This window comes from Grampus griseus (assembly GCF_964374135.1).
Source record: "Grampus griseus genome assembly, chromosome: 14".
NCBI classification, from domain to species: Eukaryota; Metazoa; Chordata; class Mammalia; order Artiodactyla; family Delphinidae; genus Grampus; species Grampus griseus.
Window position 1 is genome coordinate 16,358,897 of NC_139008.1, and position 15,715 is coordinate 16,374,611.

Below are 15,715 nucleotides of genomic sequence, written 5' to 3' on the forward strand. Positions count from 1 at the left end.
CATCCTCGAATCCTTCATTGTAGTGAGAGGCGTGGGGTACCCTGACTGGCTGGGCCTGCGTCATGTGCCCACCACGAGGGTTAGGGCTGTCAGCCTCAGGGAGAGAGGATGGATAATTCCCCAAAGGAAAATCCAGATACTTTATTATATTTTTTAATTTAAAAAGAAAGAATAAAAAATAATTAATTTTTTTTTAAAATAAAAGAATGGTGGACAGGTGGAAACGACAGACGTCAACTGCATCCCGAGCGAGGCTTTTCTCTCCTTATCCTCGTACCCAGTCGCCAGTTGACAATCTTTGCTTTATGAGCTCTTAATATATATATATATATGGCCGTGCAGCCTGTGTGACTTTAGTTCCCAGACCAGGGATTGAACCCATGTCCCGGCTGTGGAAGCGTGGAGTCCTAACCACTGGACCGCCAGGGAATTCCCAATGAGCTCTCAATATTAATAGCACTTTCCAGTTTCATGAGCACCAGAGCACATGTTCATGTGTCCTCTTTCTCTGGGAGAAAGGTATTGCTATGCCCACTCTCCAGGTGAAGAAATGAAGGCCAAAGAGTGGTTGCCAGTGTCTCCCAGTAAGTTACAAAGTGCTCTGCTTTATCGTGCCCTCTCTGGTTTCACATCAGGTCAGTGTGCTGGGCTAGGCAGCTGCCTCTGTGGGCAAGGACCAGGGTTCCCACACCTTAACATTCAACCCTAATTCTGTCTTCCCCTCTCCAACCTCAGAGCAGAAGTATGGAAGGAGTGGACGTTGTTCAGACCAACACTGCCAACAGGACCCAGACGGCTGATAAGCTGGGTGGATGCTCAATGTCTGGAGAAGACTCTAGGAGTTCGGGAAGGGCCTGGAATATGTAGAAAAATTGAAAGGCTAAGAGACTAACATCTATATCTTCGGGTTGTAACAGGGTCTTAGTGTAGGTGGGAATGAGATTGGACAGTTCTCAGAGACATAGAATGAAGGCGGCATTTATGAGATGTTGAGACCTGAAGGAGGGACGAGGAGCCAGTTATTTGGAGAGCTGAGGGAAAAGTATTCTAGGCAGAGGGAACAGCAGGTACAAAGGCCCTGAGGTAGACATGTGCCTGGTGTGTTTGTGGGGCAGCCAGGAGAACAGAAGAGGTCAATGGGAGGGATCACGGTGACACTGTAAGCCACTGGAAGGGCTTTTGCTTTCACTCAGGGTGAAATGAGGAGCCATGGGAATCAGTGAATCAGTTGTGCAGTTAGCCTGTTGGGACCCAGGATCAAAACTGAGGTAGAAGGAAGAAAAGTGGGTGAGCAGAAACATATATGTTGTATACATTCTTTTGCTCAGATCAGATGGTACATAAAAATATAAGCTGTGAGTGTGTTCCATTCCTGGGGAGTGAACTGGGGGGCTCAAACGCAGGGTTCAGGATAAGCAAGGGACACAGCAGTCAGGGGTGGCTGAGACCCCAAGGAGGCTGCCAGGTGAGGGCCCCCGGATTGGGTGGGGCCCAGTGTCAGCCTCAGAGCTTAGGGCTGCTGGAGGACCTGGTGTCTGCCCGGGGCCTGCCTGCCTCTCTCAGACACCTGTCAGGGCCTGGCCTGGGGCTCAGCCCGGAGCCTGTCTCCATTCCAAGTCCTCTCCATAGGGAGGCTTGATGAAGCCCCACCCAACTTAGGAAATGAGTCCCAACCAATGGTCCTGAGAGCTGAGGCTGTCCACACTGTGGCCCAGGGCCTAATTGGCTTTTTCCCTGAGGCGTCTGCTTCTGGCCGGAACTCTGCTCTGATGCATGTCTCTGGGTTACCAGGTGCCTTCTGCCTGGGGTCCCCCACCTGCACCCTGTACCTATCCGAACTTCCTAAGCTCTAACTGTAGCCTCTTCTTTATCCTCTTCCTCCAACACTCCTTTGGCTTTTCTTTGCCCATTGATGACAACCATCCCAAGTATTTATTAATGACAACTAGCATTTCTTGAGAGCTTCCTTGTGGGTCAGGCCTTATACTAATACCAATAGCTAAAACCTACGGTCTTACCACGTGCCAGCCCCTGTTCCAAGCACTTTATAAACAATAGCTCATTGAATCCTCTGAACAGTCTTATGAGTTTGGATTATTTTTCTCATGTTATAGATGATGAACCTAGGCACAGAGAGGTTAATTAACTTGTGTAAGATCACACAGCCACTCAGTGGCAGTGCCAGTCATTTATACGCATAATCATCACAGCTGTGCTATCTGGCTGGTAAGAGTAGTGTCCCCCGCCGGGTAGAGGAGCCAAGCACAGGGAGGTTTCCTGCCTTGACCAAGGTCACCCTGGGAAGTGCTGGAGCTGTGAAAGGTCTGTCTGACTCCCCAGTGGGGCCCTGACCCTTGAAGCCCTGTACCTTCCCAATTTTGCCTTCACATCTGGGCTGAGAGGTGGGCAGGGCTGGGATCGCGGGCCTCATTTTCCAGATGGGGAAACTGAAGCCCAGTGTGCTCAGGCAGAGCAGAGCCGGGACTTGCACCGGGACTTTTCACCCCCAGGCTGGTGTTTTTTTTCTCTGCAGCCCTGCCTCAGGAACTCTCTTCCTGGCACTCAACAGACCTGGCTTCCCACCTTCTCCTCACACCCTGCAAAGCTCAGTCTTCCTGCCCCTGCATTCCTGTGTCATTTACATAGAACACCCAGCGATGAACATCTAGTCCCTGGCAAGGTGCCCCCTGCACTCCCTTTCTCTCAGCCCTCCGCGCACTGCACGTGCCTGCCTGGGTTTGAGAGTGCGGGGGGGGGGGGGGGGGGCGTAGGAAAAAAGAGGTGGGACCGAGTGTGAGAAACCCTTTTCCCCTTCCAGGCTCCTCCCGCCCTGCCCCTGCAACCCCAGGGTCAGTAGTCCCATAAGAGACGCTGTATTTAGAGGCGGCCCCCAAGCTGGGTGGAAGGGGGTGGGGCACCCAAGCTGCCTTGCTGCCGCCTTGCGTGCGCGCTGCAGAATAAACCCTAGGTGTGGTGTGCAGCAGGGCGCATGCGTACAATGGGTCCAGTGATTAGGGCTGGGACACGGGGCTTTATTCACCTCTGCTCTCCTGGGAGCGGGTGGGAGCTGTGCCTAGCCTCAGGGACCTCATCACTCGTGTTTGGGAGACTCAGAGGTGTGGCCCCAGCTCCAGCCTGGCCTCACCTCCCCCAAGCCTTCCCACCTTCACTGAAGCCCATCTTAGTTTCACCGAGGGGTTAGATCTGGAAGCTGAGATCATGGGGCCCAGGGATTCCCCTTGCCAGCCCAAGCTGAAAATGAGGGACTGGAGTTCCAGTCTTCATTCTGTCACTGATCTGCTGTGTGACCTTGAACAAGACTTCCCCTCCCTGATTCCATCCTGATGTCACATCTGAGGCTCCTAACTTCTGCTTCCTGAACTCAGGATTCCCATGCAACCCCATGGAGTGCCCCACACGGCCAGAGCTGTAACAGGGCTTGGAAAATAATCAGAAAAATTGGTGGATGGTTCCTCTCTCTGTCTCTTTTTAATCATCTGGGTTTTAATTTCTCTATGTAATAATAGTGGCAGCATTTGAAAATTGTGATCACTTTCCGATGAGGAAACTGAGGTCCAGAGTAGGCTAGTGACTCACGTGAGGTCACCAGAAGGGTTAGCTGCACACCGGAGTCTACAGCCCTTTCAGGCTGTTCTCACCCCTCACCACATCCCTTCCATTTCCTGCTGGCCCCAACCCAAGCCTCAGCCTACTAGCCAAGATCCACTTGTGGAAACAGGCCCGGGGGGGCAGAGATGGGCCAGGCCCATCCTCTAAGGATATGGACAGAGGCTGGCACTGCCCTCACTGACCCTCTGGCTTTTTGCCAAGGATCTAAGATCGTCAACCCACAGCCATGCAAAGCAGCCCAGGTGCCTCCTTACCCCCCTCAGCCCCTGACTGAAGCCTTGGACAGACTGGGAGAAAGCTGACTGTGAGACTTCAGGACTCTGGCTGCTCCCAGACCCGCTGCTCCATGCAGGCAATTTACAGCTCACCAGCCATGAGCAGAACCTGGATGAGACACTTGTGGCAGAAGATAGATTTGTTCAATGATTTATTGAGAACCTGCTGTTGTTAGCTACTGGGGATACATCAGCTCACAGAACAGGCAAAAATTCCCATCTTTGTGGAACGCATATTCTAGTGCATGGAGACAGACCAAAAAAAAAAAAAAAAGAGAGAGAGAGAGAGAAAGAAAATGTTCAATATCTAAAAATGTTTGATATCTAAAATGCTATGTAGAAAAAAATAATGCAGGGAAGGGGATAGAGAGTTCCAGGGGCAGGGCTGCCCTTTTTCAGGGTAGTCAGTGAAGACCCCATTTATAAAGGAGATATTTGAGCAGAGTAATAAGGAGAGAGTGAGCTTTGCAGATATGAAGAAGAGTGTCCTAGGCAGAAGAAACAGCAAGAGCAAAGGCCCTGAGGCAGGAGCATGAATGGAATGTTCTAGGAGCAAGGAGAAGGCCAATATGGCTGGAGAGGTATGAGTGAGGATAGAGTAGGCAAGATAAAGAAATGTGAAATGTCCATTGGAGACAAGATTTATGGCAGGAAGGGATGAGCCACTCAGGGGAGAAAGCCCATGCCAAGGGGTCTGGACACAGAGAAGGCTGGGGAAAGAGAACTCTGGAGAAAGCAGTGAGGGCATTCTAGGCAGGGAGACCAGCTTGTGCAAAGGCAAACAAGCAGTTGGTGGAGCAGGGAGAGGGCTGAGGCACGAGGCTGGAGGAGTCAGCTGCAGCCAGACTGAGAAGGGCTGAGAAGCAGCAAAGGCTGGGAGGTCTCTGAGAAGGTTGGGAAGGCCAGGAGGTTGTAGTCAGAGAGTGGGAGATGGGGTTCAAAGTTTGAAAGGTAAAGCAGTTCTGGATGATGGCAAAGAGTCAGGAGCGGCTGTGGTCGGAGGGGTGAGTGGGTGGCCATGCCTCCTGGACAATGGCAGGACTTGGGGATGTGAGGAAGACCAGCCAGGGCCTCTGCCTGTCCTCACCATCAGTCTGAGGATGGATGGGATCCCCCCATTGAGGAGCACCAGCTGCATGGCATGTGGGGGAATGGGATGCCGCCACTGGGGGGCACTGTAACGGAAACTGGTCTGGGCTAGGCAGGTGCCAGCCGCTCTTCCTTTTCCCTCTCCTCCTGCAGCCCTCTGGGATTGCTCCCCCGCTGGTGCTGGTACTTCCCTGGCAGTTGGTCCCAGGCGGCCCTGCCCAGGCACGGCTGAGGAGGTAGGGTATAGGAAGGGGAAGCCCCCTTGGTTTCTGTCTCACGGCAGGGACCCAGCAGGGAAACCCCATGGGTCCTAAAAGGAAAGTGGCAGCAGTGGGCTTGGGGGAAGACCAAGAAACCCCCATCTTCTCCCTGAAGATGGGAAATCTAGGGTGGGGCTGAGGGCGGGGCTGTGCTGGAAGGAAGATCTGTAACCGGCCCTGACGGCCCCTGACAGCCGTCTACAGAGCAGAAACACCAGAACTATTCTGGGACCTGGCTGAGCCCTGATCCTGACCTCACAGAAGCCCAACCTGGCCACAGACTGAGCCCTGACCCTGGTCATCAACTGAGCTCTCATCGCAGCCCAAGCCTGAGTCCTGACCTGAGTCACAGGCTCAGTCGGAACCTTGGCCGCAGACTGAGGTCTGGGCCCCATTTGGCTTGAGCTCTAAGCCCAATCCTAACTGGCCCCTTGCAGAGCCCCCAGGTCATTGATAGCTCTGACCCCAAACACAGGCAGAGGCAGGATGTTGGTCCCAGACAAAGCTCTGAGTCCAGCCCTAGACCAAGTCCTGATCATAGTTATAGACTGAACGCTAATCCTAGATCTGCCTCTGGCTGAAGTCTGAGCTTGGCCCTGAATGAACGTGTTCTCATCCAGCCCTGACCCTGACTATAGACTGAACTCTGACTCTGCCGAGACTGAGACCCCACGGCCTCACACAAAACCCCATCCCAGCTACCCACTGAGCCCTGACTTCCCTGGCACTCCCTCCCTCAGCCATCTGGTAAACCAGAAGAGAGTAAGGATGACTCAAAACCCCAAGTCCCCTCTAATGGGCAATCCCCTTACCTGGCCATCCGTCTTTTGAAGGACAGTGAGCTGGTGATGGCACTAGGATGATGATGACAAAGAAGAGAAACAGGAGGGGGTTAGAGTCTCTGGGATCTAGCAGCAAGCAGAGCAGGGTGGCTCACCCAAGAGTGGGGAAGTGAGGGCAGGGCTGGACCTGGTAGAGCAGCAGGGAGTCAGGAGCTGCGATTGACCGAAACCCCAGCTTCCCACCACCCTCACTGCACCTCCCACCCCCTCTGGGAAGGGAAATTACATTTCCCCATTTTAGCAAGGGGTGGTGAGAGGGAAGACTGAGTGAACACAAAGCCGAAAGTACAAGCAGGACGGAAAGTGAAACCGGGCGCAGCCCCCAGTATAAGACTCCCCCTGCCCGGGAGATGGCTGTCCAAAGAGGCTGGCCCCACCATGGGCCAGACGGCAGGCGACATTGGCTGGCGTGAGTTTGAGGCCAGGGCTGGGGCAGAGGGGTGGGGGGCCTGGCTGAGACTGGGCAGAGGATGGGTGAACTTGCCTGCTGTGGATGGGCGCCAAGGGCTGAGGTGCTACTATGTGGGCAAGACTAAGGATACAGGATACAGCTGACTGGAGGATGGGAGTGAGACAGGCATAAACTGGGGAGAGGGGATGGGGCAGAGGGGTAGTGATCAAGCCAGGGCTGGGCAGAGGATGGGGCAGGGCAGGTTGGCTGGCATGAACGGGGGGACAGCGTTCTGCAGAAGGGTGGAAGTTTGGTGAGGGCTGGGCTGAGGATGGGAAGAGTTGACTGGCATGAATGGGGAGAGTCGGGCAGGCGCTCTGACCAGGACCAGGAGCATAGATGAAGCGTTTATTTGGGGTGGATGAGCAGGGGCCAATCAGCTTGGCTGAGAACTGGGTCTGGCTAGAGGAAAAACAGTCGGAGCAGGGGGCTGGGGCCAAGGAGTCGGCAGCCTAACTGGGTCAAGGGTCTGCAGTTTGAAGCTTGGGAGGAGGTCCAAGCTACAGATGGTGGCTGAAGAGCTCAGAGGCTGGAAAGAGAGCTCTAGACAGAGGAGCCGATGGTAGGGTCGGGGTAGGGACCAAGGGCTGAAAGACGGGGACAGAACCTTCAAAGGCCGGGCGAAAGCCCCAGGATTGGCTGCAGAGGGGAAGGAGAAACCAAGGGAAGGGTCTGGGGGCTCCAGAGCTCAGGCAGAAAGCAGGGGGTCAGTAAGAGACGGCACAGCTCAGTTCTGGGTGGGCAATATCCACCAGGGCCTCGGGGTGCCCACCCATAGAGCTAGGAAGAACCCCAGTCTGCCTTAAGTCTCCAGGGTGCCACAGCGGACCCCAAGCCAGGGAGCCTGAATGCTAGATTGCAGGCATGACCCACCACCTGTGTTAAGTCCATGGGCGTAGTGGAAGCGCCCAGAATCTCCCCTTAGTCTTTACTGAGAGTACATTTCGAGGAGCAGAGCCCAGGGCTTAGAGATCAAGGATGGATAGGAAAGAGGCATGGAGAGAAGGGGGGGCAGGAACAGACTTCAACTTAGTGACCAGTTTTGGTTTGGGTTTCGAGAAGAATTGTGTAACTCCCTAGTGATTGCTAGATTTCCTCTCCCTGAAGAAGACACGGCCCTCTTCCCAGAGCTCCAGCCCCACTGCCCCTCTTCCTTCTTTCCAGGAAATGCAGGGCAGGAAGCACTTTCAGAAATCAGCCAGTCTGACTCCCCCATTTTACAGATGGGAGCCTGAGGCACAGAGATAAGACGTGACTTGTTCAAGGGAAGAACCCAAATGAGAAACAGGTTCAGCCTCCCATTCCAGACCCTCCTCCCTCTCCTGGCACCCCGTGTTCCTCCCAGCCTGCAGAGTGATCTACCTGCCTTGGGGGAGGCTGGACCAATCTGTCCTTCTGACTCCCCGGGATAGAGCCTCAGCATCATCAGCCCACCCCTGGGGCCCTGGTTCAGGTCATCAGAGCCGCCTGGCTGAGCCCGGGGAATCCTTGGCAGAACAGACCGTGCCCACGCCAGGGGAGGTGGCGGTCTCCTCTGAGTTCCCTGGGGGAAGCATGCAGGCTCTGCATTTGGGCAGATCTGGAATCCAGTCCTGGTCCCCTCACCCTCTGGCTATGTACCCTTGGGCAAGTCAACCTTACTGAGCCTCACTTTCCCCATCTGCAAAATAGGGAGAATAATAGCACCCAGGCTGCCACATACCCTCGTGCAGTTTGTTCACTGAGAAAGACACTTGGCCGAGGGAGATAGTGGGGTTCAAGATGCAGCCCGAGATCCGCTTGCAAAGGCGGGCACTCTGTGCAAGACTGTGTCTGCCTGGGGGAAGGGGCACTTTCCTTTCACTGTACAGAGATGCCATATGGTGTCTCAACAGCTTGTTAGTGGTTTTGAGGGGTCAGTGAGATGACACACAGAGCGTGCCTGTAGTCCCTTCCCTTTCCTGAGTTCTTTTCCAGCTCTTCCCCTCATCTTGCCCGCCCCCTCCTCATTGCTCCAGGGGTCAGCCTTTTGCTACTCTCCTTGCTCCTGGCTCGAGCTGGTGTCTGGGGATTCCCGAGGCCCCCAGGGAGGCCCCTCCGGAGCCTGCAGGAGTTGCAGAGGGAGTTCAAGGTCAGCCTGCATCTCTCCAGGAAGCTGCTCTCCGAGGTTCGGGTCCAGGCCCGTGACTTTGTGAGTCTCCCTAATGCAGCTGGCTCTGGGGATGGGAAGATCCCCAATCCCCTCGGGCCCCCACTAAAAGACCTTGCCCCATAGGCTGAATCTCACCTGCCAGGAGTGAACCTGGACCTTCTGCCCCTGGGAGAGCAGCTCCCCAACGTTTCCCTGACCTTCCAGGCCTGGCGTGGCCTCTCTGTGAGTGGCGGACTGGCGGGGTGGGACAGGCAAACTGGCAATAAGGCTGGGCTGGGGGGATGGAGATAAAGTTGGGGATTGAATTGAAGATGGATTTGGGGATAAATTGAGGGAGAGAATCTGGATGAGGCTGGGTAGGTCACTGAATATAAAGATGAGGCTGGAATAAAGAAATGGCGTTAGGAAGAAGGTAAGAATGAAGCTGAGCAAGGAAAGATGTGGGGATGGGAACAGAATGGGGTTGGGGTTAGAGGTTAGTATGGAGGAGGCGTGGAGCTGGTGTTACGAGTGAGAATGGTAAGAGGTTAGGGATGGGAAGAAGGTTGGGGATGAGAGTGAAAATGAAGTGGGGGATAGAGAAAGAATGGGGATCGCTGGTGAGGATGGGAATGGAATGGGGTTGGGTAGAGTTGGAGATGGGATGGAGAGATGGTGACATTGAGGCTGGACACAAGAAAGAGGGATGGAATTGGGATAAGCATGGGAACAAGGATGGGAAAGAAGTTGAAGACAGAATGAAAACAAGTGAGGAGATGGAGATGGGGCGGGGCGGTAGAGAAGGGAATGGAATGGGGTTGTGGGTAGAGAGTGACAGAAGGATGGAGATGGGGTTGGGGGTTGGAGATGAGCTCGGGTGTGACTGAAAATGAGGTTGGAAAAGGAGATAGGATAGAGATCAGACACAGTGGAGATGGGAATGGTGATGAACATAGGAAGGGAGTAGAGATGGAGATGTGGTTAAGGATGAGAATAGATATGGGGACGGAATGGGGATTGGAGTTCATGCTGGGAATGGGACCCAAATACAGAAGAGGTTGGGTTTGAAGTGGGTCATCCTTGGCCTGCAGGCCTTTCCTGATGCCTTCCCTCCCCTTCCACAGGCCCCAGAAAGACTCCGCTTCCTCTCCATGACACTTCACCCCTTCCATACCCTGTTGGGAGGGCTGGGGAGCCAGGGGTTCTGGACCAGTTCAGAGAGGTTGCAGCTGTGGGCCATGAGGCTGGATCTCCGAGATCTGCAGCAGCATCTCCGCTTCCAGGTAGAGTGCCCACCCACCCTCCTCGACCCCCAGAGATGAACACTCAAAATTGAGGCTCATTGGTTCCCTTTGAAAACACCCCCTGCCCAGAGGTAGGATAAGTCTGGAAGGAGATGCTCCAGGTCCTCTGAGTGTGTGTGTGTGTGTGTGTGTGTGTGTGTGTGTGTGTGTAGGTGTACCAGGTCCTACCTCTGCCCCCTGAACCTCTGCCTTCTCTTGGGGTCTTGGTCTTAAATGAGAGAAGCCAGGACAGCATCTGGCATCAGCAGGCCCTACAGCAAACAAAGCACGTTCCCTTCTCCCTCATCCTCTGACATCACCAGATTCTCCTGAACATTTCAAAGGGAAACAGGAATTTTACCCTTAATAAAAGAATCGAAAATGAAAACAGCATAAAAACTAACCATATCACCTTTCTGCCCATTTCTGATCTTAAGACGACGTTTAAGAGAGGAACTTCCAGTTCCCTGGTGGCCTAGTGGTTAGGACTCCAGGCTTTCATTGCCAGGGACCAGGTTCTATCCCTGGTAGGGGAACATCCCGAAAGCCCCATGGCACAGCAAAAAAAAAAAAAAAAAAAAAAAAGAGAGAGAGAAAGAGAGGACCTTCCAGAGTCCCCAGCCCCCCGGGCAATCCTGGATGAGTGAGAGCCAGCTCCATGAGCACCATCTTGCTCTGTGACTTCCATTTATTTGAACCAAAAACAAAATCAGGCAGTTCACATGAAACGATGACATAATGGAGGATGCGAAGTAGGGGTTGTCCAGGGAAACCATGCCCTTGTGGTCTCTGATGTCATTCTGCACCACTGGGCACATAAAGGAACAAGGATTCATTCAGGGTCTCAGGCGGGCCATTCTCTGACCCATGGGTCTCTCCCCACAGGTGCTGGCTGCAGGATTCAACCTCCCTGAGGAGGAGGAGAATGAGGAGGGGGAGGGGCTGCTCCCAGGGGCTCTGGGCGGCCCCTTGCAGATGTCAGCCCAGGTGTCCTGGCCCCGGCTCCTCTACACCTACCAGTCGCTACACTCCTTGGAAATTGTCTTGTCTCGGGCGGTGAGGGACCTGCTGCTGCTCTCCCAGGCCGGGAACCCAGCCCAGGCCTTGGAGTTCCCCACACCCAGCTCCCAGCCCTGATGGAGGGTGACTTCTTAGCCCCTTCCCTCCACCCATCAGGACTTGAGGACTGGAGTCTGGGCCGGCAGACAGGCTCCGGCTCATCTGCCTTAGACAAGGCACGACTCCACTGTTCTCCTGCCCCAGACCCTATCCAATAACTTAAGGCCCCTCCAGTCCTTGCCAGATATTTATTTCTTAGATATTTATTTATTGTTTAGAAAAATGGTTTATTTATTGTTTCGGGGACCTGCTAGTCATCCTCAGACTAGGCTGCCACGCTGGGTGCCTAATAAAGCACTCTCACCCTCTCTCTGCCTCGGCTTCTTTTCAGAGAAGGGGTCCCGACACGCAAAGGGGCCCTGGAACAGAGTCTGAGGCTTCTGTTTACCCTGGACTCCTCTCTGATCTTACATTTTTGGGGTTCCTGGCCCACCTTCCCCCACTCTGGCTTGTTCAGCTGGTGGCTGCCGTAGTAACTAGCAGAGTTCTGAGACCGAGCTTCCACTTTGGAAGCTCAAGGCAGCTGGTCTGCTTCTCTTTGGTTGCAAATGGAGCACCACCGGCCCTCCTGACCTCTTCCTCCAGGCCGGCTTCAACCTCAGAGGTTTGCATTAGTCCTACACAGCTCTCCAGGGCCTGATGGGGGGTTGAGAACCCGGGGGGGGGGTCAAGGAGTGGGCGCAGTAGAGGGGGAAGGCTGTGGGGAGAACTGTCTCTGTCCTCGCTCAGTCCTCCAAGCAGCTGAGACAGGTTGGGGAGGTAGGCAAGGCAGGTCATCAGAGAGAGATGACCCCAGCGGGGCAGTGGTCCACCAGCCACATTGGACAGTCAGACTCCTTAAGTTCATGGTTCTCGCAGACATCTGGCTCTGTCTGCTCCGTGAATGACACACCAAGAAACTAAGGCCCAGAGGGTGGAAAGGATGCGTCCAAAGCGGCAGAGGGAGTCAGGCTGAGCAGGGTTCAACCCAGCCTTCTGAGCCTCACGTCCCAGTCACTGGGGCTTTGGCTGGCCCAGCCTGGCTCGCAGCTCCTGCATCATGCCAGGGTGTGCCAGGCCAAACCTGCAGACGGAAGACAGGCCGTGGGAGCTGGTGTCCAGATGCCGTCAGCCTCCTCCCCATCCCAGGCCGGTCACCTCCCCCTGGGCTTACCTCTGTCCCAGGGGCCTTCTGGCTGGCAATGGAGTCCCTTCAGGGCTGGAGGAGCTTGGCTCCGGGGCGTGCTCTGGCTCGAGAAGTCTCTGTTCGGGGGCTACCAGCTCTTCCTCCGGTGGGGGGCTGGGAGGCTCCTGCGGTTGCTCAGGGGCGGGGTTCCGTCGGAAAGAGGGCCGGGAGCGGCGCTGTGAGGAGCTGCGGGAGAGGAGGGCTCGGCTCCTCGGGACAGAGACGTCCAGGCGAGCCCCGGGGAGCAGGGCCTACGGGGAAGAGGGCACGGGGTACCACGGGGCCGGCTTCAGCTTCGAGATTCTGCTCTGTCCAGCCCAGGACCCTACCTGGAGCCCTCACCTCACTCCAGCTGCTGTGAGCCTCTCCGCATGGTCCAGGCTTAGCCTCTGCAGGGTCCTGGTTGGTTGACGGGTCCTCTTGGCCCTGGATGCCCTCCAGGCCTTCTGGGTCAATCTCCTCAGCCTCTGTCTTTTGGTCTCCAGTCACCTCGATATCCTCCACCGCAAGGGGCCTTTGTGCCTCTCCCTCGGGGTGCGTGTCCCCGTGCTGCCCCTCACCGCTTTGCCCCTGCTCTGTCCCTTGCCATCCTCCAGCCTCTTCTTCCCACAGTGTGTGCCCTCCTGGGAGGCCCTCTACCCTCACCACCTGGGAGCCCGAGGTAACGCCATCCATCCCCCAGCTTCCTTCTGCTACTGCGGATTCCTCCACCTCAGCCTGCTGTCCCCCGGGCTCACCCTCCCGAGGGGCCTCAGAAGCCTCTGCTTGGCCACCTCTGCCAGGCGCCTCCTCCTCTGCTGAGCCCTCCAGGCCAAACTCCTGCCCACCTGTTTTCTCCCCCTCTGCAGCCACTACCAGGTCCTCACCTCCGCCGGCTTCCTCTCTCCCTTCTGAATCCCAGTCTCTCCCGAATGCTTCCTCAGCCTCTCTGCCGGGCCTGTCCCCAGTCCCAGGAGCCCTTCCATCCAGAGCTGCCTTATCCTCCACCGTCTCGGTAGCCAAAGAATTTGTCTCCAGTTCGTTGCTGTCCTGGAGACTCAGAGCCTCCGCCTCCAGCCTCCAGCCTCTCCTGGATGTTCTGTCTGCCCCCCAGGGCACGGTGGCCTCCACCTCCTCCTCCTTGGTCTCTGTGGCGTCTGACTCTCCCAATGACTGGACGGTCCCAGCTTCTGCTCCCTGCCTTCCACCCAGCTCCTGGTTCTCTGCTCCAGGGGTCTCCCCCTCCTCTGCTCCACGCCAGGCTTCCTTTGCTTTCATCCATTCCCCACCTGCCTCTGGGACCTCTGGTCGTGCAGACTCTCGGCCTCCTTCAGCCTCCGCCACTGGTGCCTGGCCTCCTGTAGCCTCCTCCTTCCCCTCTTCAGCATCTGCTTTTTCCTCCTGGGTGTTCCCTCTCTCCACATCCCTTCTTCTGTCTTCCCAGGCTTCCGCCACAGAGCTGTTAGGTTCTACATACCCCACGTTCCTGGGATATTCCTCCAGGCTCCTCTCTGTCTCCTCCCTGCTCAGGGCTGGAATGCTGCAGAGCTCTTCCTTACATGCCTGCCCTTCCTCAAGTTGCTCTATGGGGGTCTGGGGGCCTCCCACCAGCTCAGGTTCTTGGCCTTCAGTGACCCTGTGCTCAAGGCCACCCCACCCCACCTCCAGTGCTTCTCCCCTGGCCTGAGCCTCTTCCTCACCCCTCTCCCTGCTGAACTCCTTCTTGGGCCTGGCCTCTGGCATTGCCTCCAAGTCAACATCACCTTCAGCCTCATTTGCTGCTTTGTCCTGGAGCAGCTCAGCCTCTGCAGCCCAGCAACTCCTCTGCTGTTGCTCGGCCTCCTCTGCCTGCACCACCTCCTTGAGACTGGTTTGAGCAGCCCTGATCTCTGAGTCTTGCCTCTCCACAGCCTCTCCCTCAGCCTGATCTGCCTGGCCCTCAAAGCCCTCCCCTCCCTCCGCCTCTGACTCCTGACCTTCCTCAGCTTCCCTCCCTGCTGCCTGGTCCTCGGCCGCTTCTTCCACTCTCTCGGTTCCCAGGGCCTGGGTCTGTTTGGGGAAGAGGCTCACTTCAACCTCTCTATTCTCATCTACCTCCTCCTCCTCCTGGCCTCCCTTGGAGGTCTCCTCTAGGGCCCAGACTCTCCCAGTACCCTCTGGGATCCTTTCTCCTGGGACTGCCCCATGTTCAGTCTCCCCAACCCCTGGGAGGTCAGCCTGCTCCCAGCCTGAGGTTTCCCTGTCCTCAGATTCTGCCCCTGGCTCCTGTGTCCCCTGTGCCCTTGTGCTTCGGCCACTCCTTACCACTACCACCTCTTCTTCCCTCCCAGCCCCTTTGGCCCCAGGCCCCTGGATCTCCTCTGCAGCTGTCTCATCAACCCCCTGCTCTGATTCCTTTCTGTCCTCTGCTACCTTTTGCCCATCAACACTCGCTGTCCGCTCAAGCTCCTTGTGCCAGGTCCCCTCTGACTCCGCCCCTCCAGCCACCCCTGGCTCTGTTGCCCTGACCTCTTCCTCCTCCTCCTCCCGTTCCCAGGTTCTCAGTGTCTCCTCTCTCTTCACTTCCTGCTCATCGGGCTGCTGACTCTCCTGGGCTTGGCTACTCCTGTCTCGACCAGCCTCAGACCCTGCCTCAGATTTCCTTCTGGGCTCCAGGGGGATACTTGAATGCTGGCATCTCATGGCCGTGGCTGCCTCCCAGGCCCCAGTGTCCTGCCTATCTGCTTGAGACCCATGGGAGCTGCCTTGTCTGCCACCCCAGGTCTGTTCTGTAGCTGAGCTTTCCTCCTGGCACCTTCCAGCCTCTCCAGGCCCTCTCAGCCCTCCATCCCCCTTGCTTTGGCTGCCTCCAAGGCCCTCCACGGCCTCCTGGGCTTCCTCCTCTACCTTCCCCCCGAGGCTTCTTGCAGCCACCTCCCCCAGTTCCTCAGCTGCACACGCCTCCCTCCTCTCTGCACTGGGGACATCATCTCCCATAAGGTAGGAGACAAAGGTGCTGAAAGACTCCTAGAAGAAAAGAGGGATAGGGACAAAGGTATTAAGAGGAAGCCCAGACCTCTCCCTCGGGGCCCTGGGCCAGAGGGACTCGGGAGAAGGAAGAGGGGTTCTAGGATCTAGGAGGAGGAGGGGGACAGAATCTGCAGAAGGAGCAGGAAACGGCCTAGATTAGAGGTGTGTGGATGTGTTTGTGGAGATGAGGGGATTGAAATCCAGAGAAGATCGGGCTAGCAGGCTGCCTGATTGTGGGGAAGGAATCTTGAGTCTGAGGAGAAGCTCAAAGGGAGAAGGGAAGGTGAGGCCCCAGGGAGCAGGGTGAAAATCTCTGGCCTCTCTTTGCCCCTCTCACCAGTGCCCCCCTCAAGGCCTGATGCAGCCCAGGGAGATGTAGCCGGAGGAAATCCATCCTGTCTGTCTCTGTCTGTGTGTCCAGAAAGCTGACAATGATTGTCCCCACCCACCAAGCCAGTCTTCCCCAGGACCCAAGACACTTCCTCTTCCCCTGTCTCTCCCTG

At 56.0% G+C, this 15,715-nt stretch overlaps 2 protein-coding genes across 2 annotated transcripts; one reads left to right on the plus strand and one right to left on the minus strand.

Moving 5' to 3' along the window:
• Window positions 1–6,474: 6,474 nt before the first annotated feature.
• On the plus strand, window positions 6,475–11,199 carry IL27 (interleukin 27; the record flags this gene model as incomplete). Its single annotated transcript, XM_082670945.1, has 5 exons — window positions 6,475–6,505; window positions 8,545–8,717; window positions 8,802–8,900; window positions 9,782–9,940; window positions 10,826–11,199. The coding sequence occupies 5 exons, from the start codon at window positions 6,475–6,477 to the stop codon at window positions 11,075–11,077; spliced, it is 714 nt and encodes a 237-aa protein (XP_082527071.1). The 3' UTR covers window positions 11,078–11,199.
• An 853-nt stretch (window positions 11,200–12,052) lies between these two features.
• Window positions 12,053–15,620, minus strand: APOBR (apolipoprotein B receptor; the record flags this gene model as incomplete). Its single annotated transcript, XM_082671036.1, has 4 exons — window positions 15,550–15,620; window positions 12,567–15,209; window positions 12,213–12,475; window positions 12,053–12,122 (listed from the first exon to the last, which is right to left on the minus strand). Exons 1-4 carry the CDS (start codon window positions 15,604–15,606, stop codon window positions 12,053–12,055), a joined length of 3,033 nt encoding a protein of 1,010 aa, XP_082527162.1. The 5' UTR covers window positions 15,607–15,620.
• Window positions 15,621–15,715: the final 95 nt, after the last annotated feature.